This window comes from Vigna angularis, chromosome 8 (assembly GCF_016808095.1).
Source record: "Vigna angularis cultivar LongXiaoDou No.4 chromosome 8, ASM1680809v1, whole genome shotgun sequence".
Lineage (NCBI taxonomy): Eukaryota > Viridiplantae > Streptophyta > Magnoliopsida > Fabales > Fabaceae > Vigna > Vigna angularis.
This window is the reverse complement of record NC_068977.1, coordinates 12,436,563-12,460,730: the sequence shown is the minus strand read 5'-3', so window position 1 is coordinate 12,460,730 and position 24,168 is coordinate 12,436,563. Positions and strand designations below refer to the sequence as shown.

The window sequence follows — 24,168 nt, the reverse complement described above, 5'->3', positions numbered from 1 at the left end:
AAATCTAAATTGTTCAATATTATCTATAGCTTTCATTATTATAATTGTTAATAATATAGAAAGTTAATATAGGATTTGATACATTAACAAACATCTTATCAACTACTCAGAATTAACAAGAGGAGTAAACATGGAAAGTAAAATAAACAATAGCAATTACAAGAAAGAATCCAAAAGAACTAAGGAAGATTAATAAGAAGATTAAAATACGTAACAACTTTTCTTTGTAATAGAAAATTGCTTTGTTTTAATACATTTTGAAAATATAAAGATATAATAAAAGGCATGTTTAGATACAAGGATAAATTATAGAAATGAATAATATTTATCTTGTAAAATAAAAGTGAAATATTTAATTTAGTAGAAGTCTAAACATTTTTTAGAAGTTAAAGCTTGTAGTACAAGCCAAAAAAATCTTTTCTTAGAATCAAACCAACTTTGATTAGATTAGTTTGAACAAACTGATACAAAAAAGGAAACAAAATAAAAATATGAAACAACATTCTTAATTGTTTTAAAACCCTAACTCCATATCTGAAACCCTATTGTCCTATAATGATGAAAAGGTGACTTTTAGTGGGAGGGAGGTTATACTTTTATTTTATTCTTTTTTTTTTTTAGTTACAGAAAGGTTTTCTCACCGTAGATTTGAATTTAACGTTAAAAATTTGCCATAACTTTTGGGATTTGTTCCCTGAATTTAATGAGAATATATAACTATGCATGGCTGTGCTAATTGGTGGTGACTAACTAAAGTTCAAAGAGATTGGTCATGGCTAAGGTAGATGACAAGTGAGAAAATTAGTTGAAGTTGAAAAGATAGTCATGAAATATGTAACGCCCCGACAATTTACAGGGAATATTAACTGCCCCCACACATCAACACCATGGAGTTTTTATGGGTTAGACTATCGAAAAACAAATGCATTTTGGTGATATGAGTAGTCAAATCAATCCCTTTAAGCTATCCTTCAACTGTATAGTTCCATACCTATACAGTCTCTAGATCCCTCTCATTCCGGTGTATGTTCGATTCATCCATATGTCCCTTCCACTGGAAGCCTGCCAAGAGCCGCTTCTTGTTTGTGCCTCTTGTACTCCGTGTCTTTTGCACCGGCGATCACTCTCCGCCCTCGTCAGTGCCCGGGTGTCACAAAATATGCTTGAAAAGATTGGTTATTGTGGTCATGTATTTTGTTTTTCTAATTATTTTCTATTATTTTCATCTATCTAAAATGAAACTAGCCTTCATTTAATGTTTGAATAAAATTATATAGAAGTTAAAAGAGAATAAAATGGTCTAGTAATGTCAGGGACATCAATGATTTATAGTGTGACTTTGTAACAAGTTCTCTTTAATATTTAATGTTTTGCTTCTTCACCATTACGTTTCCAAAAATATTTTATATTACTATAATAAAAAATGTGATTTTGGGATTTATTAGAAAAAAACTGGTTGCATTCGATTATATCTAAAATATTTTTTAAAATCTAAAATAATTTATATAAAAAATAAAAGTAGGAATTACATATGTAGTAGACCTGATTTCTCATATTTTCATGAACATAATTGAAAAAAACTTGTAAACAAATTAAAAAATGAATGGAAATGTAACATTTTCATGTAGTAAATATAAAAATAATATTGCGAGTAAGAATGATACAAAATCAATTATATCTAATTTGGTTTCTGCAATAGGAATCATTGGCATCCCTGGGACAATAAATAAATTTTAGAATAAAAAGAATCAGATAAATTTTAAGTTACAAAATGTATTTTTAATTATATATAAAAAAATTAATTATACTTTTTCTATAAAATCGGTTATTTTACTTTTTTTTAATTTTAAACAACCAAACTTTTTATTTTATATCTTTCTTAACTATTTTTCTTCTATTCTTCTCTCACTATCGATTTTCAGTTTCTTTATTTTCTTCCTCTACTAAACAGTTAGCCCTCTTTTTTCTTTATTTTTAACTAAGATACTATCGTCATCATTAATAAATAATATTTATCATGGGTTATGATTAATTTCTTTGTAGTGTTGTTTGAATAAAGTATAATTAAATAACCACTATAGATATTAAGATTCAATACTGTAGTTTATTATATTAATATTTGATATATGATCAAATGTAGTTATTTTTATGTGAGAGTAAAAGTGAAATAAGATAAAAAAAAATGTTATACACTAAGACTATAAAAGAATCTTACACTAGTATTTAATTAGAAAATATGAAATTAGATAAGTTTGTTTGTGTTTAAAATAATTACAATAATGTGAAAGGAAAAGTTAAAGAACATTCCGAGGAGGGATTTATAAAGGTGGATGATCTATAAGTTAATCTTAGCAATATTGAGTTCTTTGCCATCACTTTGAAAAATAATACAAACCTCACAAGACCTTTCATGGAAAGAGAGGTTAAGGAAATATTGGACAATCATAAAAGAAGATATTTTACAAGTTGTAAAATCATTCTATCATAGTGAAAACATACCAAAGGGATATAATGCACCGTTCATAACACTAATCCCTGAGAAGGATGAGATCCTATTGGTCTTGAAGAGTATGAAGAGTATAAATCTATATTGGTAAGTGGTTATGGATAAGATAATATCCAAAATATTAGCTAATAGGTTGATATGTGTTTTACCCAACATCATAGACTTCTATTAGTCTTCTTTTATATAAAGGACATAACGTTGTTCAATGTTGCATTGTAGGTTTAATGAAAGAAACCTTAGAGTCAAAGTGTGCAACAAAGAGGAGTTTGAATGAGAATCTTGATTGTGGGGAGATTAAAAGAAAGGGTTATGGAACACCAAAACTTGTAAATTAATTTAAGAAACATGAACCATGAAAAATAGGTTTTGTTACATGTATTAAGTTTTGGAAAGATAAATGGAATAACGAGAGGTCACACAAAATTCTACATCATTTGAAAACTCAATTCAAAGACAATATTTGGAGAGACATGACGATAACTTGAGAATGGAAATTAGATTGGAGAAATTGATTGAATGAGAATACTTGAAGTAACATTGTTACTATAGATATTAGGCTACCTGCCTACTAAATTTTGTAAGATAATTAGTGTGGAGTTGGATACAAAATCATTTTTATTTTACTCAAATTAAACATTTGTTTTAATTAAACATTTCTTAGGAGACCATAATATTAGATAATATACTTATTCACTTATAATTTAATTTGAATCTCATTTAATTTTAATTGTAAATCTAATTTGTTAAACAAAAGTCGTTATTTTATATTTTTATTATACTTTTAGTTATATAATTTACTCACATAAAAAAAATAAACATTTCCAACTTAAAATTTGTTTTCCATAACCAAATATCATATGTTGTAATCCACTAAAACTTTAATAGTAGAAAACTTATATAACCTGTCCATATAATATAAATTACAATTTTCAGTTTGACTTGAACTTTACAAAAGCTTTTCTGTAAGAAAGAAAAAAATTCATTTATATCCTATGTTGTTAAAAAATTCATTTAGTTAACTAATTTTATTAGAGAAATAGTTACACAAATTTTTCTTCTGGGGCTTTCTCTTCCTCCAAAATACATAACTTGCTGCAATAATTTCCTTCTGTGATTTCTGCAATCGGAGTAGGGGCCATGAAACGTGTCTATATTTGTTTTTTTCTCTTGGTGAACGTGTCTTCCTGTTGGCCTATGTATTCATCTGGTAAATTCATGCTAGCAATTCATATTTCCAATTATTATTATTGGAAAAAAGTTCGAGTTGATGCTTAAATTTGATTTTGAGTACCCTAAACCTCAATTTAAATTCATTAATTTTACTTCTTTTTCAATATATATTTATATATATATATATATATATATATATATATATATATATATATATATATATATATAATATTTGTGTGTGTGGTGTGCAATACCAACCCTTTTGCAGAATTATTAATTAAACTAAAATAATTTGTGATAGTTTAAAGTGATTTTTAATGTAAAATAATTTGTCCTTAACATTTCAAAGTGGAAGAAAGAATAATTATTTAAATTATCTTATATCTTGAATCTTAAGCTATATAAAACTATTAAATATGATATAAAGAAGTTTTAACTGAGATTTTTATTTTAATCAAAGGGAGAAATTTGAGTGTGTAAATTTAAATAACATATTATATTTGTAGAATATTTTAACAATAAAAGAGAAGTGAATTACCGGAATGACTGAACAGAAATTTTAAAGTTGTAAGAATGCAACAAGTTCATCACAATGTTTAAGCAATCAAAACAAACATGAAATTGAAATACACTCTTTCAAACAAAGCATTAATCTCAAATAGAACTAATAATGACGACAATAATATTCCAAGATACAACAGACTTACCTCGAAGGTGGTTGTACCTCGTCAAGGACAAAAATCCATAGAAATAGGTCTCATTGTTGTCTTGTTGATTACCTAGCTATATTTAGCAAAATAAATTAAAATCAAATGGGATTAGAAAACTTGCGATTCGAATAGTTTTCTTTTTAGGGTAAGGAATGCAATTTTGATAGAAATTAAAGAAGAAGAAAGAAAAAATGAAAATGGCAATGATTGCTGACCTAGATAGCAGTGAACTTTTTTCATAGCTCGCTTCCACATCTGAGTCAATCTAGGCATAAGTGATAAAGCCATCATTCAAAAAGTCAATACAATCAATATCTTGCCATTGATAAGTGACGAAAGAAAATATTTGCGAATTGAAAGTTGCGGTAGAGAAGAACAAAATCGTAAATTCTCATTACGATTATTAATGTATAAAGTCATGCAATATAATACATGGAAAATAAATGTTTTATTTGTTGTGTAATAAAAGGTATAAATTTATGTCGTACTATTTACTACTTGTGAAATATTTTCTTATTGAATTATAATGTTTAAAGACGAATTTGATATATTAAGTTATTTTTCTTAGTCTAGTTTATTTTAACCTTCAAATATTAACTTCTCACTAAGTGGAATTAATGACGTAATTGCTATATTTTTACAGGGAACTAAATCAAAATAATAATTTACTCGTAATATGAAAGAAATATTATTTGTTTGATAATTGCGCCCGATAATTTGTATAAAATTTTTCTTATTTTTTCACATACTCTGTATTATATGTCATAAAATAAGGAAAATAAATATACATTTTTATTATATAATAATTTTATTAATTATTGATGTGTATTAATTACTCCTACAAATATATATAAAATATATAATAGAACATAATCACAAAAAAGATGTTTTTCTATACCATAATGTATCAGCTATACTAACCAACACAGTTTCATAGCATAAGACATACAATAAATATATATATATATATATATATATATATATATATATATATATATATATATATATATATATATATATATATCAAATGCATGAATATGATTCTATATAGAGTAGTATATATTGTGCTCACGGTTTCATATTTTCACATACTATCTTTTATTATAAAGAGAGAAATGCAATATTTTTTTTATGAAAGCTATGGTACATAAGAAAATATAAAAAAGCAACAAGAACAAATGAAATATGATAAACAAAGAAAAAACAAAAATATATTGTAAAATGTGGAGAGAAAACAACAGTATTGTTTACCAAAGGCACAACACGTTCTTCTGTTTTAATTTATTAAACATTCTTCGAACAAGACTAAAAATTTTCATAGAAAAGTAACTTGAAAATTCAAAATTAATCACCAAATCCATGTATAGAAATTGAAAGAAAGGTATAGACAAGAGTTTTGGTTGATTTTGAATAATATTTAACAATAAAGTTTTATTGAATATAAAATAGTTATTATACCTTTATTTTTAATAAAGTAAATATTTTATTTTTAATAAATAGTTCCATATATTAACCTTTAATCATGAACTACCAGAAGTAATTAATTTATTAACTGTTATAATCACTATTTTGAAGATCATAGTAATTATGATTTTGTATCATAATATACAAAACCTTTATCAGAAGAAATATTAACTATTTCCCTTTCTTTCAAGAAAATTTATACATAATAAAAGAAAAAAAAATGGTCTATTTATATCAAACAGTGACAGAACATTAAGCAAAAGAAAGGAGCAAATATAAGTTGTTAATGCAGGGAGAACTCGACAATACCAAACACTCAAAGAGAGAAAGAGAGATCTAGCTCGAGAGAGAAGACAAATATAGTTACCTGAGAGAAAAACTTGTTGAACACAGCAACAGCAGATCTTATAGTATTCTTTATCAGCCAGATAGTGAGTGGTGTGTGAGTTAGCAGCATCCACAAGAACACTGCTTCAAGAACAGAAGAAAACTAAGTAGCAATGCCTTGAGAGTTGAGACACAAAGATAAGTGAAGAGTAAGAGACTGAGTTTGTGTTAATTGACACATACAATGATATATATATATATATATATATATATATATATATATAGAGAGAGAGAGAGAGAGAGAGAGAGAGAGAGAGAGGTATAAGAAGTTATATTTGGAGAGAGAAATGTGTGTGAATGTTAGGTTTGTTTGCAGAATATGAGTAAAGTGAAGTAGTTCTTAGGTTCTATTGCATAAAAATAAGATCTGACTAATACTCTGCAAGCCTTTGATGTCATATGGTAGAAGCCTAATTGCTACAATGCAGAAATAGAGAGAGAATTTAATGTGTGTGTGTGCATGAGATGCAGATGTTGCAGTTTCATACGTCATTCTCTCCTTTAGGCTCTCTCTGGGCTGTATGCAGCAGCACTTATAAAAAATATATTATTATTGACTATGCAAAAGTAATTATCTTGCACCCTTTTGAAGAAAATGAAGAAAAAGCAAACAGGGTGATCAAAATATAAGTGTTCATTCAGAAGTTGGAATTCGTAGAAAAAGAAAATGGGAATGCCTGTTGATTCAGAAATGTCACTAATTTAATCTGTTAATTAATATATGTAAAACAATTTTAGAGAAATGTATATGATTATAAAAACATTATATATTCAAGTAACAAAATGAGGAGTTTTTCTTTAAAGTGAGGGAATGTCAAATTTATTCTGAATAAAATAGAGTTAATCAACTTCACTTTTTATATGAAGATAATTAACATGCATATGGTCTTAATTTGTGTAAAAAAAATATAAATTATTAATAATATTTTCATATTTTTTTAATTTTTTTATTTCACAATAAAAAGTTTCTCAATGTTACCAAATGTTTTTCAAAATATTTTGAATTTCCTAAATTTTTAGTATTATATTCATTAAACATTTTTCAATATATCGAAAAGAGTATATCAACAAATAATTTGTAATATGTGACACTTATATAATATGTAGTTTGCTTACAAAATTTAGCATAAATGAAATGTTCATATAAACTCCTATAGTCATACATAAATATTTAAGGAATAATATTTTTAAGAACATTTTCAACTATGTTTGTGTTTTGCCCTTCTAGTAACAGGAATAAAATTTTTTGAAACCCTCACTATAGTTTCACTAACTTATTTGAAAAGTAATTTTTCTTTGGTCCCTTTTTCATTTTAACAACTACTTTTTTTTTCGAGTTTTTCTTTCTCCTTTTTGGGTCAAAGAAGCCTTTGCCAAAAGTAACAACATTCCATTTCTTGAAGATGCCTTCAAAGATTTCCAAGTTCTGAACAAGCAAAGTTCTAATCTTTCTGGGATCTTGACAGCTATGGCTTCTCCTTTGATACAAGTAGTGAAGAGTTGCTAAGAGATACATCACATGCATTATATATAAAGCATAAGAGAAAGTCTTCTTCATTGGGTCTACGCAACCCTATGGTATTACACCATAATGGTGAATCGGTAAAAAAAAAAAAAAAACCCATAATTAAAGTAAAAACAAGAAAGTTAAACACTTTAATAAAAAAACAAGACTTATAAATCAATTTCCTTAAAATTAGGTTTAAGTTTCATTATTGTTGAGTTTTTCCTTGAAATATCCTCGCTAACTATACAAGAGTTGTTTAACCTCATTTTTATTTGGGATAAATCCAATAATATCTTCATTGATTAGAAATTAACAGATGCATACTCAAAATTTGAATTCAAAATTATTGATTTAATTTCACATATGTTATTGGTATTAATGGTAACAACATGGTAATTATATATCTAGTGATTTTTTTTTCCAAAACATGTACAATTTTAAACATTAAGTAATTTTTATTTTTATTTAGTGAAGATGGGTTGCGAAGATTTGAGGTTCTTGAGCCATGTTAATGACTGGCAGAAGCATCATTGTCATTCAATTTGCTTGTTTCTTTGACTCATGAAATGCTGAGGGATATTTCTGTGCAAGAAAATAATACGTTCTGTATGCACCATAGTTCTGCATAGAAGAGCAGAAAATCCAATATTATAATGTGAACAAATCTTACAAAATGATCTTTCAGAGACTAAAGGCCTTCATCAGAAATACGGCATAGATTGCAGCATCATTGGAATATGAAATCTACTTCATGACACATCTCTTTCTCCAGCTATTTTCCTGTCCCTCTTATGCACTACCACTTCCTTGAATATGTTGCAGAATCTCAAGGCTCGCCAACTATATATATAAATGCATTATTACATTTCAAATTTTCGACCTTAATTTTCTCATAAAGCTATCATCAAGTCCAAAGTATCACCAATAACCTACTTCATCCCCTAACACAACAGAGACTTTGTTTAAACACCTTTTTCTTTTTGTAAGTTCTGATGAAAAAGATTACATTAACTTATGCTTAAGGTGATTTATAAAAGTTTTTTTTCTCTAAATTTTTACTTTTAATTTATTTATTAAATAATTCTAATTTGTAAAAAGAGGATTTTATTTTATTCTTTTCCCTAAAATTACTTATAAAGAAACCATGCAAACGTAACTATACCTAAAACCCTAACTTGGAAAACAAAATGAGTTTTATAACATTTGTAATTATGTTTAGAAATACAATTTTACATTTAAATTTTGTTTAAAGAACTTGGATTATATTTAAAAAGACTTGGGTTATTTTCTTAAACTCAATTTTTAAGCTTTTAAACATTAATCTAAAGATACAGAAAGTTGTTTTCGTATATATTTTCAAATGCATAGAACTGCTTCTACAGAGATTATCAAATCACTGATAATGATTTGCCATAGTCTTTGGAATGTGTGTCATTTCATTCAAATACATTATTATTATTATTCCCACTCCCCATTTTGTACTCAATATAACGAACTCATGACAGCCACATGACTAGAAAATCAACCCTCATTTGTGATCCTTAATCAGCACAAAATCCGAACCAGTTTCCTAGTATTGAGGCTTTAAGATAGTACGTACACTTATATAATTAAGCTTAAAAGATAAACCGGTTTCCAATGTACAATTTTATAATTTTTACCAAAAAAAATGTTTTCTTATTTAAATTATTTGCTTAATTTAATGAAAGATGTTTAATTTAATGAAAGATGTTGAATGGTTTTCAGTACAAAACCCTATTAATAGTTTCTGAATTTCAACTTTGGATATTATAATTTCAACGTTGGATTCGGTTAAGTTACGTGCAAATGATCGCTACTATGACATAGCCTGTGTTCATTGACTGCCACGAAATTGTTTTGACCAACTTAGCATTGCTACATGCAATTTAATCAATATTTTAATACTTTCCAAGAATAAGTGTACGAGGAGTACGTGTGAGTTATCATAATGAACCCAATGAGCCCTAGCTAGGTATAGGACATAATGAAAATCACCTTTAATACTTTGACCAACCTCGCTGTGTCTTGACGTTATTCACCTGTTTAATTATGTTGGTTAATTATTTCATCACATTTTTACAAAATAAGTTATGCATATAATTTATTGAACAGTTGAATCAAACATGAGGCATTGTTTATGATGAATAAAATCTTAGTTTGAAGATGACTAGTAGCTCAAATCAATTTTAAATTGATGAAGGAAAGAATAAAAAGAAAAGGAAAAGAGAAAGAAAGTATTATTTTTAAAAAGGTAAATACAAAATACTCTATTTATAGTTTATAGAGTAATTGAGTATACACACTAATTAACAAATTTTTACTTGTGTTAACATTTTTCCTAATTCAAGTACTCATAGATATCATATTCAGCTTAACTTTCAGAACATATACTAGTTTCAACCTTGTTAACTTGTTCCCTTATAAAATAAATTATAGTTTATATGTGTTTTATTTCTTCCATGTGATACGAGAATATTATTTCTGTGTTTATTAGTTAGATTTATAACTTGACTTGTTATCACTTAATAACTATATGGTCTTTCAATTTCAATGGGCATTTCCTTTAAAATTGAATCAAGCCAAATAACTCAATAAGTTGCACAGAATCAACAATATTCCCAGCCTTAACTTCATAAGTTGCATAAGAATCAACAATATACCTAGCCACACAGGATGATATATAATGCCACGATTGATTGCTTTTTAGAACATCACGTGCAGTTAAGAATTTGAAGAAGTACCTATTGGTGCTCCTTCAATCACTACCATCCCCACACCAATTTGAATAAGTAATCCAACGAATCAACTTGTACTTGATTTTTATTTGGAAACACTAGTAAAAATTGATTTATTACCGCGCATATTATGCATCGGTTCACCAGAATTCGAAGCATAATATTGCGTGGTGGCATTTTTAAAATTATATCGACAGTATAGGCCTCGGTTGCAACAGAACCGCGACAGTATATGCCTTTCAGCCTCGGTTCTGATGGGAACCGCGGCCTATTGTCCCTTGCAAAATTCTGACATTCTCCCCAAGACAGTCCTGAAATAAATTTGCAAGGGAATAGGCCTCGGTTCTAAGGGAAACCGCGGCCTATTGTCCCTACAAAATTCTGACATTCCCGCCAAGTCAGTCCTGAAATGAATTTGCAGGAGAATAGGCCTCGGTTCTGAGGGGAACCGCGGCCTATTATCCCTGCAAAATTCTGACATTCCCGCCAAGTCAGTCCTGAAATAAAGTTTCAGGGGAATAGGCCTCGGTTCTGAGGGGAACCGCGGCCTATTGTCCCTGCAAAATTCTGACATTCCCCCCAAGGCAGTCCTGAAATAAATTTGGAGTCGGACCATCAGGGAATAGGCCTCGGTTCTTAGGGGAACCGCGACCTATTCCCTGATCTGAACAAATTTTAAATATTTAAGAGAATAGGCCTCGGTTAGGCGGGGAACCGCGACATAAAGGTTGAAAACAATTTCAAAATTGCCATTTCAGATCAATTTTAAAATTATTTTTAGGAGAATAGGCCTCAGTTAAGTTGGGAACCGAGGCCGTATCCCCTCTATTACCTCGGTTTTCTAATGAACCTAGGTAGTAACATTTGATTAGGTTAAAAAAATATTATAGAGAGTGAACAATTTCGTCTTCCTCGAACGCGAACAGTTCTTCTTCTCCAGCGATTGCTCTCTACAACTTCTTCTTCTACGCCGTTGCGATCTTTCTCCCTTCTTCCTTACGCCACCGTTGTCAGTGTAGAATGACTTCCTGCCTCATTTTTCATCAGCTACATTTGTATCCGATCAAATTTGGCTTTGGTCGCTGGAGTTTTTTCGTTTTTTTTTAGTTTTTGGGTTGGTTTGATACGTTTTTTTTATTGATTCGGATTATCAAACTTACGTTTTGTTGTATTTTTTTGTAAGTATTGTGTTTTTTCTTTTAAGTTTGTTTCGTTTCAGACCGCGGGTTGTTCCATCTTCTCCATTATTGTGTGGTTTTTCACCCTCCTAGGTTCGTATTATTCTGTTTATTAATTTTCATTTTGTTAATTTTTAATTTTTTGTAGGTTGAATATGAATAATTATGTATGATTGAAAGTTTGAATTGATAATTTGAATGCTTATTAATTGTTTGATTGTATGATTGTATTATTCTGTTTATTAATTCTCATTTTGTTAATTTTTAATTTTTTGTTGTTGAATATGAATAATTATGTATGATTGAATGTTTGAATATATAATTTGAATGTTTATTAATTGTTTGATTGTATGATTGTATGATTGAATTGATTGTATGATTGAATTGATTGTATGTTGAATATATTGTATAATTGTATGAATGTAATTTTGTAGAATAATTGTATGATTGTAAGAAAGAAAAAAAAAACCAGGGTTTTGGCCGCGGTTCAAGCAGGAACTGCTGTAAAAAATAGGGTTTTGGTCGCGGTTCAAGCAAGAACCGCTGTCATATCCCAGGTTATTACCTCAGTTGGAACCGCGACCTAAAGTGTCAGACCTTTTTACCTCGCCTGTATATGCCGCGGTTCTAAACCGAAGCGTATATTCAAAAACAACCGCTGTCGTTTCCCTTCGCTGCACTAGTGAAATAGTACTCTAAATTTTAGTGTTTCTTTTATGTTTTTTTTTCATGAGCAAAAAATATAAATATATATACAAGGACATCTTAGAGATGTTTTAACCCTTATACAAAAAATCATAATTTTACATTGAAGTCTTTACATAAACCAAATTTATCCTAATAAGTGTGCATAGTAAAAAGTTTACAAGCAAACAATGTTTCTTTTATATATTGCAACATCTTTTAACAAGTAAATGTACCTTCTTTGAATTATTCATAAATCAAATACAAAGAAAATATTAGCTTTACTATTTCAAAGATATCTCCATGAACCAATTTGTTTGTACAAATTGCTATCTACAACATTTTAATTCAATTCTTCAACTTGTATATTGATAACTCTCCAAATTTGCACTTTTATTTGTGTTTAGGAGTTTTTCTTAGCTGCTTTTAGTTTTTAATTGTCTAGACTTAGGATAGTTTTAGGTTTTCCTATTGATTTTTTAGTTTTATAGAATTTTAGTTAAAAAGAGGTTTTTAGGTGTAATTTTTAGCTTTTGTTAATAATTAGGAAATTAGTATTTTTCTGAAATTCTTTCAATAAAAATGTTGTTTTAATTGCATAATTTCTCTTCTTTTTCTTAATTGCTGTTTGATTTTTTACAGATTGGGCCAACATTTGGGCCATAATAGAAGTTGATTGAGAGGTGTTGAATTGAAATGAGCTGCTGGAATGGAAATTGGGCTTAGTTAACAAATGGGTTGTTGTTGCTGCTGATTTGAATTTGGCTTGTTGATCTAGCCGCTGCACACCAACACTTCATTGGGCTGAATGGATTGACGCTAGATTTGGGCCTACATAAGTGGGACGACGCCGTTTTGGCGCTGGACCTGCTGCTGCCATAGGCGTCTAGAAATTCATTTTCATTTGCAATGCTCGAGAAATTCATTTTGAGGAAAAGAAAGAAAACCTCTAGGGCTTGGTTCCAGAGAGTGCGAGAGAAAGAGAGCTTCAATAGCTCTTGATGGTGACCCAGATCATGAAGCTTGTGTTCTCGCCATTTAATCAGAGAAGAACCTACCCGAAGAAGATGACCAGCGAGCAAATGGAGCTGACCGGAGATGCCACGTGGAGGGCGAAGATTGAAGCGTCCAAGTGAAGCAAGGTTCCACTTTTCCCATTTTTTTCATTTTTTTCATTCTTCTGTAACCCTATAAAAAGGGGATTTCACCATGTATATAGACAGTTACACACTTTTGAGATACACTTTCAGTTTACAATTCTAAGCTCTGTAGATTAGGGTTCTTTTCCGCTTTCTATAGAGTAGGTTTTTGTTCTCCTTGCTTTTGAAATGCACACTCGCGGTGGTGACAGCCCGTGGTGGCTCCGATTGAGCATTTATTCGGTACATTTTTTTGTAGTTTTCTTTTCTCGTTAATAATACATTCTGTTCTTGATGTTTCGCATGTTCAGTGTTTTGTGATTCTGTTATGTTTCGTGCTTGTGTGTTTCTTGTGTTGTTTCAATGAAGAAACGAATTGGACTATGATTCTCTACATTCTATAGTTCCTTTTGGAATCAAATGACTCTATATTGAGCATTCACTTTCGAGATGTCTTCTCGAGCCAAAGATGAGTCCAGTACATAAAAACTCATTCAGTTTTGTGTTTCTATTCTTTTTCTTCTATTATTTTTGTATGTGATTGAACTCTATTTGAGATTTGTGAAGGAAAACATCCACATTTCTACATCTATTTTGGATGTAATATGACTCCATAGTGAGCATGACTTATCAAGAGGTCTTCTTGAGAGATGTTAAGCTTCATAATTGTCGGATTAAGTTCAACTTCAGTGTTGTAATATTGTTCTTGCTTTGTTTCAATTCTGATTTCTGCTCCTATTTTCTTTTCGATGATATATAGATTAGGATAGAGTGATCTGTGTTGCTGATTTGGTTTCATTGCAAGTTGATTTTGTTGGAACAATCGGTACCGTTATAGAGTCGCGCAGCGGAATAAAATACTTAGAAAGCGTGTTACGGTCACAAATCAAGTTTAATGGTCCGTTTTAGAAAAACAATTTTCTTAGAGAAAATTTATCAAACAGTTGATGTACGTACAATAAAATGAGTGTAGGGAATAAGAAGATCAACACATAATTTTTATCCTGGTTCGAATCAAAAGATTCTACGTCCAGTCGTTAATCACTATAAATAGTGATTAACCTTTTTCACTAAAAATGGTTTCACAGATTACAACAAATAGTGAATAAAGCAGATAAATAAACCTTCCTTCGACGAACGAACCGGAAGAAGAACACTCTGCCAACTCGAAGAGAACCGCTCCGACTATCGACAAACGAAACGCGAGCTTCTCCTGTTCACGAGACCAGGCAAAGCACCTTGCTAACTCGAAGAGAGCTTGCTCTGACTATCGACACACGACACACGAGCCTCTCCTGTTCACGAGACCAAGCAAGGGAACTTGAACTATAGCTTCTGAGAACTTCCTCTGACAAACAGTATTCTGCAAGAGCTTCTGTTCAACAACGTTTTTTTCTAATTTCTCCAAAACAAAATATATAGCCAAGTACACTGAGTGCCAAAGATCAGCTCCCAACTGCCATGAATAATCGATTATTGTAAGTGATAATCGATTATTCAAGTCCGTTACAGGGTTTTCAAAATGTGATAATCGATTATATGAAGAGATAATCGATTACTCCTGTATGACTTTGTGATAATCGATTATTGCCATTCCATAATCGATTATTGCAGTTAAAAATGCAAGTTTACAAGGTTTACAAGAATTTCCTACTACATTTAATTTCTACAAATTGCTTTTAACTAATTCTAATATCTTCTTCAACTAAAACTTCTTGTAGCATCATCAAAACAAATTTCTTCAAGATTTACCAATACTCCTTATTGGTAACAGATTTCTGTTTTAGCCCATACTTCTTACTTTGATTTTTGTCTTCCTGTGAATATAGATTAGGTTCAGTAGATTAGATGTTGGATGTCCACTCTTTTGGTTCTGATACATGTATATACCACTTCTTTTAGGCATCTTAGTATCTTGTTCAGTTTTAGTTTTGGTTTCCTTGCACTGTTAACTGTTAGCATTCATAGGTTAGTTTTAATTGCATTCAGTTCTCATTTTAGTTTAGGTTTTGTTTTGTTATGCATTCATTTTATACTTTAGCTTAGGTTTCAGTTTTTTTTATTTCTTTGCATTTTATTTCTTGATTTTTCTTTTATACAGATTTGATTTCTTTATTCTTTTCTCTTTAATTTCATTGTTTCCTATTTCATTTCCCCACCTTGCATTAGTAGTTAATAATTAGGTAGTAAATATACAAGACTAAACTCTACATTCTGAAACTTAATCATAGTTGAGTCCTTGGATTGATCCTTGGTTATCCCTTTACTACATTAGTGGGGAAACTGAGTTTGTTCTGTTTTTGCGCGACGAAAAACAGTTTAACATATATTCACCTATATTGGAATTGTTGTGCATTACAATCTTTCATATTAATTTTTTTTCAACATCTTAGTAGCATATTTTTGTTGATGAAACATAATTTCTTTGAATTTTAACAAATTTCATTTTGAAAAAAATATTTCAACTTTCCTAAATATATTATTATTTATAATTCAAACATTAATAAAAGTTTACAAATATTCTATCTCTTTGAGATCACTTTTTTTATTAGTTGATCATCTACATAACATCACTAGAAAGTTCACATCATTTTGGAGCTTTGCATACACACCGTAAGAGAGAAAGAGTGTGCACAGGAAATTTAATAACCTAATTACAAGAATTTGGTTAGTTTAATTACCAAAGATTAATTGCTAATTGACTTAATTTTAGAAGAATAATTTAAATTCTATCATACCCACGTAGTTTCAACGGGAGCCTCATGAATGTTTAGACTAGTCTAAAAATCATAAAAAAGAACTCGAGATAGGCCTTTTGTGAAGATGTCAACGATCTGGTGGTAGGAAGTAACATGAAGAACTCGTGTCTGACCACGTTCTACATTTTTTCAAACAAAGTGAATATCCAGCTTAATATGTTTTTGTGTTGATGATGCAAATGATTACCAAATATATAAATGACATTAACATTATCACAATATACCAAAGTAGCTTGAGGGAGAGGAAAATGAAGCTCTAGTAAGAGATTGTGAAGCCAACAAAAGTAGCTTGAGGAAAATAGGGAGATGTAGTGTGTTGGAGTTTGGGAGTTAGAAAATATGAGTTTTGGGTTTCAAAGGATGGGGAAAGATGTTGGAGTTTAGAAGCAATGTTTTGGGTTGAGGAAGCTTCAAGAATAGGTTCTTGACATTAGATATCACAAGTTTTGCAATAGGAGTTTAGTTCATAGGTCAGAATAAGGGGAGATGTTAGTGCAAGCTTATGTAGGAAGGTTTGAGAAATGAACTTGATTTTACATCTAGGCAATGTTTGAGGCCTGAAGGTGAGAAGTTGAGGAATGTTTAAGGTTAAAGCTAAAAAAGGTATAAGCCATGAAGTGTAACAGAAAGGAAAATCTTTAGTGGGAGGCTAAGATGAGGCAAAGCTTTGAAGATCATTCAGGCTAGGTAGATTTTTCTTTGTAAGAAGGAAAAATAGTCTTTTAATGATAAGGAAACATACTAAGAGTTTTGTCCCTAGATCCATATCAGTAGGCGATAGTTGGATATTCTCAGCAATAACATTAATCAAAGTCATGAGTATAAGGTTGTTCTAAGTTAAGTGGCTCACATGGGTGGAAGGTTTGAACTTGAACATGAGGTAGAGAGTTTCAACTACCAGGGGAGAAGCACATCGTTAAGATTGTTCTTGTAAGGAAGTGCAACTAGTAGTGCCAAAATATAGTCAAGAGGAAAGGTTTGGTGTAGTTGGAACAATGTTTGCAATATCTGATGTTGAAGTCATTGAAACAAATGGTCGCATTCATCATGTATGTTTCACAAATGGTGGATGTGTTAAGCGTTTTGGTTTGGTTAGGAAACCACACTTATTTGTTTTATGTGGTGTTTGATTGGGTTTATGTTGTCTCTTTTGTGATTATCAGCTTATTGGTGTAAGCAGATGAATGATAGGTATTGAAGCATCTCTTGTAAAAGATGATGATGTAGCAAGATTTTCTTCTTGGTTGTCTAGTGGTTATCTTTAGTTGTTTTAAATATATATTATTATTATGATTATTTTATTTTAGATAACTATATTAATATTATATTTATAAGTTTAACACAAATATGTTTTGTTTGATCAATTTTATAACATCTTATTTTATAAATTGTAAACTACTAAAATTGGAATGTTACATCATTTTTAAGAAAAAAAATTATTTATTAAAATAAGAATTAAAAAGATTAAATAATATATTTTAATTTATAATTATGATCTACAACAACATACTTGGGTGAAGTTAGTAATGTCTTGGATTCAATTAACTTTTAGAACATTTGTTAAGTTTTATTCAAAATTTTAATATCTTGATGAGATCTTGAATATGTGTATTAAAATTATTAAAATGTTAAGATGACCAAATTTGTATTATAGTTCAATTGGTCAAAACTTTAGTTTTTAGTAAAAGATATTCGATTGAACTAGTGTTGTCAAAACGGGCCACCCGGGCCTGACTCGGTCCGGTCCATCACGAGTTGGTCACTTAGTGGACCAACCCAACCCGACTCATTTATTAGAGGGGTGTTGCTCCCTCCACCACCACGCCTTTCTCCCTCCACCTCCCCTTTACTATGTTGCCCCTCAGTAAAATTTTATTTTTAGGGTTATTATTTTTTAATTTTACTCATTCATAGCTTATTTCACTAATAACCTATCTAGTCCCTTGCATGAGTAAAATACTTTTCTTTCATTTTAACATTATACTTATTCCTCTCTCTGGTGTGAGATACTACAAGTTGCAAAGGTTGGTGGTGGTGGAAAGAATTATCAAGCAATCTTCCTCTTGTGGTGGTATAGTGTTGCTCTCGTAGTGCAGTGCGTGAAGTGGTGAAATACGTGAAGTGGTGTAGTGCGTTTGTGGTGCTTCCTCCAGGTGCGTAGTACAATAAACCCTCGCATAAAACCCTAAACTAAAAGTGAAACCTTTAACGGAAGACATCCTTCAACGGATGTCCTCCGTTAAAGGTTTCGTTTTTATTTTGGGTTTGTTTTATTATTTTATTAGATATTTTAATAATTTAATTTAAATATTTTGATTTATTATTTTTGAATATATTTTTAATGTATTTTAATAACGTATATTTATATTAGTTTATATTTAAATTTTTAATTTTGGATGTTATATATAATTAGTTTTTAAATGTAATAATTTTGTAAAATATATATTTTTAATACATGATTTTTGTATCTTTAATTATTTAACAATTTTATAATTATATAAAAAATTACTTATTATTTTATTTATATCAAATATATAATTTAATTATATTAATATTTTTATATTTGTTTGATTAATTATTAATTATGTTAATAAGGCTCATTATATTTTTGTTGGATTTTGAAATTGGTTGTAGTTTGAAATCTGATTTGTCTTCATCAATTAGCAAAGTTGTAGAGAGGGATTTAACAAATAAATTTACAACAAATGAAATATTTTGTTCACGGGAGCACTTAATTCAATGGGTAAGAGGGATGGCTTATGATTTAGGATTTGTTGTGGTAATAGTAAGATCTGACATAGCTACTGGTGTACGGGGAAGAAAAACGTTCGTCATACTTGGATGTGAAAGAGGGGGAAAATATAGCAAATACAAAGCTGATGCAGTGGCTAATGTATACGGCACTCGAAAATGTGAATGTCCGTTTAGATTAAAGGGTAAACCATGTTCAGATGGGACCGGATGGGTGTTGAAGGTGATGTGTGGACATCACAACCATGAGTTGGCTGAAACTTTAGTTGGTCACCCTTATGCTGGCAGGTTAAATATGAGTGAGAAGTCATTACTGGTTGATATGACAAAGAGTAAAGTTACACCTGCAAATATTTTATTAACACTCAAACAAAATAATGATCGAAATGTCACAACGATTAAACAAATCTACAACGCAAGGCATGCGTATAAACGATCATTAAGAGGGTCCAGAACTGAACTACAACAACTTATGATGTTGTTGGATCGGGATAAGTACATTCACTAGAGTAGGTGTGCTGATGATTCAGAGGTTGTTACTGACTTGTTTTGGACACATCCTGATGCGGTCAAATTGTTGAACTCATTTAGTGTTGTATTTATGATGGATTCCACATATAAAACAAATAGATATAGACTTCCGTTGCTTGAGATTGTGGGTATGACGTCTACAGGGTTAACCTTCTCAGCAGCATTTGCTTTCTTGTCTACTGAAAGGCAGAGTAATTTCACATGGGCTTTGGAAAAGCTGAAAGGTTTATTTTTAACATCTGAGGGTGGTCCTAAAGTCATTGTCACTGACCGAGACTTGGCTTTGATGAATGCCATAGCAAATGTATTCCCTGAGTCATATCAGATGTTATGTCGGTTCCACATCCTTAAAAATGTTAAAGCTAAATGCAAAATGTTAGTTCATTCTACTGAGGTTTGGGAAGTGTTGATGGATGCATGGGAAAATGTGATGGATTGTGCTGATGAAAACTTGTTTGCTGAGTATGTGAATGGTTTTCAATACGCAAGCAGTTCATGGCCTTTGTTATTTGAATATGTCAATCAGACTTGGATTATTTCGTACAGCACATACTTTGTAAAGTTCTGGACGAACAAAGTAATGCATTTAGGGAACACAACCACAAATAGGTATGTTGTAATGTTATTTTATTTATTTGTTTTGTAGATAAATATTTATTTGCACTTGTTGAAGGTTTTTTTTTTGTTTCAGGTCTAAATCTACTCATTGGAGCCTGAAGAAAGTTCTGGGCAATAGTATGAGTGATTTGTGTTCTTGTTGGGATAATATTCATAACGTCATTATCCTACAACACAACAAGATTAAGGCGTCATTTGAAAGTAGTTTGTTGCTCACGAGTGACCATTTTAAAGGCTACAGATATAGAGAACTTATTGGACGTGTGTCTCGATATGCATTGGATCTCATTGCTAAGGAATTGAAAATAGTGCAGCAGATAGGATTGAACTCCTCAAAGTGTGGATGCGTATTGAGACGTACATTTGGTGTCCCATGTGCATGTGAATTAGCACGATATGATCCTAGGATGATCCCTATAGTTGAATTTCGTATCATGTGGCGAAGATTGCATTTATCAAATGTTGAATTAAATGAAACTGAGCCTCAATTATCCATTAAAGATGAGTTGAAACAAGTAGAAGAACGATTCAATGAGGTTGACGTTGGCGGTAAAGTCACCATCAAGCAGAAGTTACTTGAGATTGTTTATCCTACATTGACATCAATGGTCCCTCCATTACATAAAGTCAAGACAAAGGGTGCACAAAAAAGTAAAGTTAAACGAAGTGAAAGGTCTACTACGCGGGATCCATCATATTTTGAGTATGTGGACGCCTTTCATTCAACCATAGAATCTTCATCTATGAGAAGTAAATTACAATCAAAGCCAAAAGCAATGAAGAAAAGGAGAGTTCCAATGATAGACCAGTTTCATTCTACTACTCACCCCTTCATTGTGGACGTTGTTGATGTTGTGGCTGATGGTCATTGTGGGTATAGATGCATTGCTGCGTTGTTGGGACTCGGAGAAGATTCATGGCCCGTTGTCAGGAATGAGTTGTACAAAGAACTCAGTGCATGACGTGATGAATATGCAAGCCTAGTAGGAGGCTATGATAGACTAGAAGAACTGAGGAACTCTTTGTTGGTGCAATCACTGTTGGTGGTAAGTGTTTCCCGTTTTATGTAGTCTATTTATTACATTTTTTTTTCTAACAACTTTTATTCATAACAGGCTAACATGAGCAAATGGATGACATTACCAGACATTTGTTATGCAATTGTTAACCGATATAACGTTATCTTAGTGTGTTTGTCATACTCTCAAAATTATACTATCTTTCCACTACGTTTCACACCACCTTCTGATATCATTCAACATCGCTTAATTGTATAGGACATGTTCATGGATGTCATTTTGTGCAGGTAAGTGCATCTTTTTATGATTTCATTTTAAAATTACTTATCACTCAATTAATTATTGTAATTTGTATAATGCAGGTTAAGCTACAAGAAGGTTGTCCGTTGCCCATGGTGAATATCATGTCCTCAACCCACTGTTATCCTGAGGCACGAGCGTGGTCATCTATTTATACTAGTAGGATACACGCATTTGAACAGTTGATGGACATAACAACATCTTATGTTGACTTAGGTGATTCATGATATTTATATTATGAATGAAGATATGTAAAAATACACTATTATATTTTGTTATTTAAGTACTTATTGTCAGTATTCATGATATTTATATTATTATTATTCGTGATATTTATGTAGTATTTATTTATGTATGAAGATATTTATATTATCAGTATTCATGATATTTATATTAGTTGTTGTTAATTAAGTTCTTATTTTTTTTTCACTTAAACATATAAATATTTGATCATCTATATAACCAATATAAAACAACATGTAACTCAAAATGAAAACATTGAAATTATAAGAAATTATAAATGTCTATTACAAATACAAAGAAAATATGATGTCAAATAATACATAATGAGAAAAAAGAAATATAAAGTCCTGTAATACATAATGAAAAAATGAAATACAAAGTCGTATCAATTAGACGTCGACCGTCTACCACGCACATGCCTCTGCCCTCTCCTAGTCGGGGAATATTCGTCGATGCCCTCATTAGCAATCTAAAGCAGGTCCACTGACACCTGATGTGCAACAGTACCCTCGGTCACATGACGACACGATATCAAGGACTGTAACATTCTCGCCATTCGCCTAAATCTAGCCTGCATTATAATTATATCAAACAATTAAATAAATAAGGTGATCAAAATTTAATAATATAAGCAATGAAAAATAACATACCAGGGCGCCAGATGGTGAAGGTGGAGACGATCTACGATGGGGTCGTGCCTCCTGTGGAACATCGGGGCGCTGTCTAGGCGCAAGAGCCGGTCGTGCGTTATCTGCAGCAACAATAATATAAGGATGCGAAACCCTCCTGAACCACTGAATGTACCCATCGACACAGTCAGAAGGGGATGCTGCATGTCTGACATTACTCACAACGTGAGCTCTAAAGTGCAACCAAACATGATCAATGGCCACTACATCTGCATCTGGAACCGTAGTCGGTGATCGTGGAATGTCTTGCTGAAACCCAAATTTCCTCAGCACACGCTCAGGCAAATGACGACAAAGGGTGTCACCAATCCGAATCCATCCAGAATACATACAGATGCTGAAGAATGGCTGAATGCCCCGATGCCCCTCATACGGATGCCATACAACTCCATTGTATGTCAGCGCGTCCAACTGTGACCGAATCTCTGCGAGAGTGGAACTCTGCCTAGAGCTCTGCCACCTCATGGCACGTGGTGTGGTATCATCGTAAGAAGTCACCAACCGCCTCCTTCCCATGCCAGGGAAATGTTCGTATATCCAACTCTAAAAAAATAATTATTCAATTAAATTACATCCATCTTCGAACATGGAAATAAATACATGAAATAAATGTCAAAGTTATAACTGTACTTGAAATCGAGTCAAATATCCAGCCATCTGCTTTGTGGAGGCGAGACTCGCATCCCCGAGCTGCTCGTACAAATAGGCGAGTGCAGCAACACCCCAAGCATATCTGCTACACGCGTGTATGTCTCTAAATAACAATAAGTAAGACACGCGTATGGAACTAGCACTCTTATTTGCAAAAATCGTGCATCCTACTAGATGCAACAAATATGCTCTAGCAGCATAGTCCCAATGCTGCGACTCACACCTCTGAACATATATCTCTCTAAGCCAGCTGAGTCTGACTTTCGGACCACGTGCGTCCTCCATCTCAGCACCTGTCGTGCCACCATCAACGCCGAGCAGTTGCACAAGGGTTGTACGAGCCTCCTCAAACTCCAACTCCTCTAAATCACACATTTATCCCATCACGGGCAGGTGAAGTAATGTCGAGACGTCATCAAGAGTAATCGACATCTCCCCTATAGGGAGATGGAAACTACTGGTCTCAAAATGCCACCTCTCTATGAATCCCAAGAGTAACCCCTTATCAACGTAATCATAACAAATCCCTGTAAGAGGCATCAAACTGGAATTCAACACAATGTCTTGAATTCCCTCGTGGCATGGTCCTAACTTATTTACTTTTTTTCCGTGGGAGATCAACTTCAGTGTGTCCCCTCGATCCTACACATCAATATTTAATAAAATTTCTATTAAAAAAATAATAAAATAAATTTTATTTTTGCACTCACTCGGCCTTTGGAAATAGCATAAGCTACATGTTGAACATAGTGCGTCAGCAATGAATGATCACGTGGACCTCCAGGAAATCCACCGACATCCTCTTGTATGTCATCAACATCCGCATGCTCCTCCTCATCGTCATCGTCGTTAGGGGCCTCAAATGCATTCTCCTCACCATGAGTCTCATACGCCTCATATGTTTGTTCCTCAACGGCTCACTCCTCAGCTATGGGGTCATCCTGGATAGGAGCTGCATGACTTCTACGAGCAGAAACGGTAGGTCTTCTCCAAGCTTCGCCCTGCGACGAACTCTCTCCTCGAGAACTCTCACCTCGAGAACTAAAAGATGTACCACATGTTCTTGCCATTTCTAACAATAATTTGTTTGTTTAATTTCAAAAATT

At 31.6% G+C, this 24,168-nt stretch overlaps 2 protein-coding genes across 2 annotated transcripts; one reads left to right on the top strand and one right to left on the bottom strand.

Moving 5' to 3' along the window:
- The first annotated feature begins 19,012 nt into the window (after positions 1–19,012).
- LOC128193718 (uncharacterized) lies at positions 19,013–21,122 on the top strand. The gene is made up of 3 exons (XM_052867803.1): positions 19,013–19,343; positions 19,686–20,151; positions 20,234–21,122. The coding sequence occupies exons 1-3, from the start codon at positions 19,013–19,015 to the stop codon at positions 21,120–21,122; spliced, it is 1,686 nt and encodes a 561-aa protein (XP_052723763.1).
- Positions 21,123–22,191: 1,069 nt separating this feature from the next.
- On the bottom strand, positions 22,192–23,437 carry LOC108339145 (protein MAINTENANCE OF MERISTEMS-like). The gene is made up of 3 exons (XM_052867802.1): positions 23,042–23,437; positions 22,373–22,954; positions 22,192–22,293 (listed from the first exon to the last, which is right to left on the bottom strand). The coding sequence occupies exons 1-3, from the start codon at positions 23,435–23,437 to the stop codon at positions 22,192–22,194; spliced, it is 1,080 nt and encodes a 359-aa protein (XP_052723762.1).
- Positions 23,438–24,168: the final 731 nt, after the last annotated feature.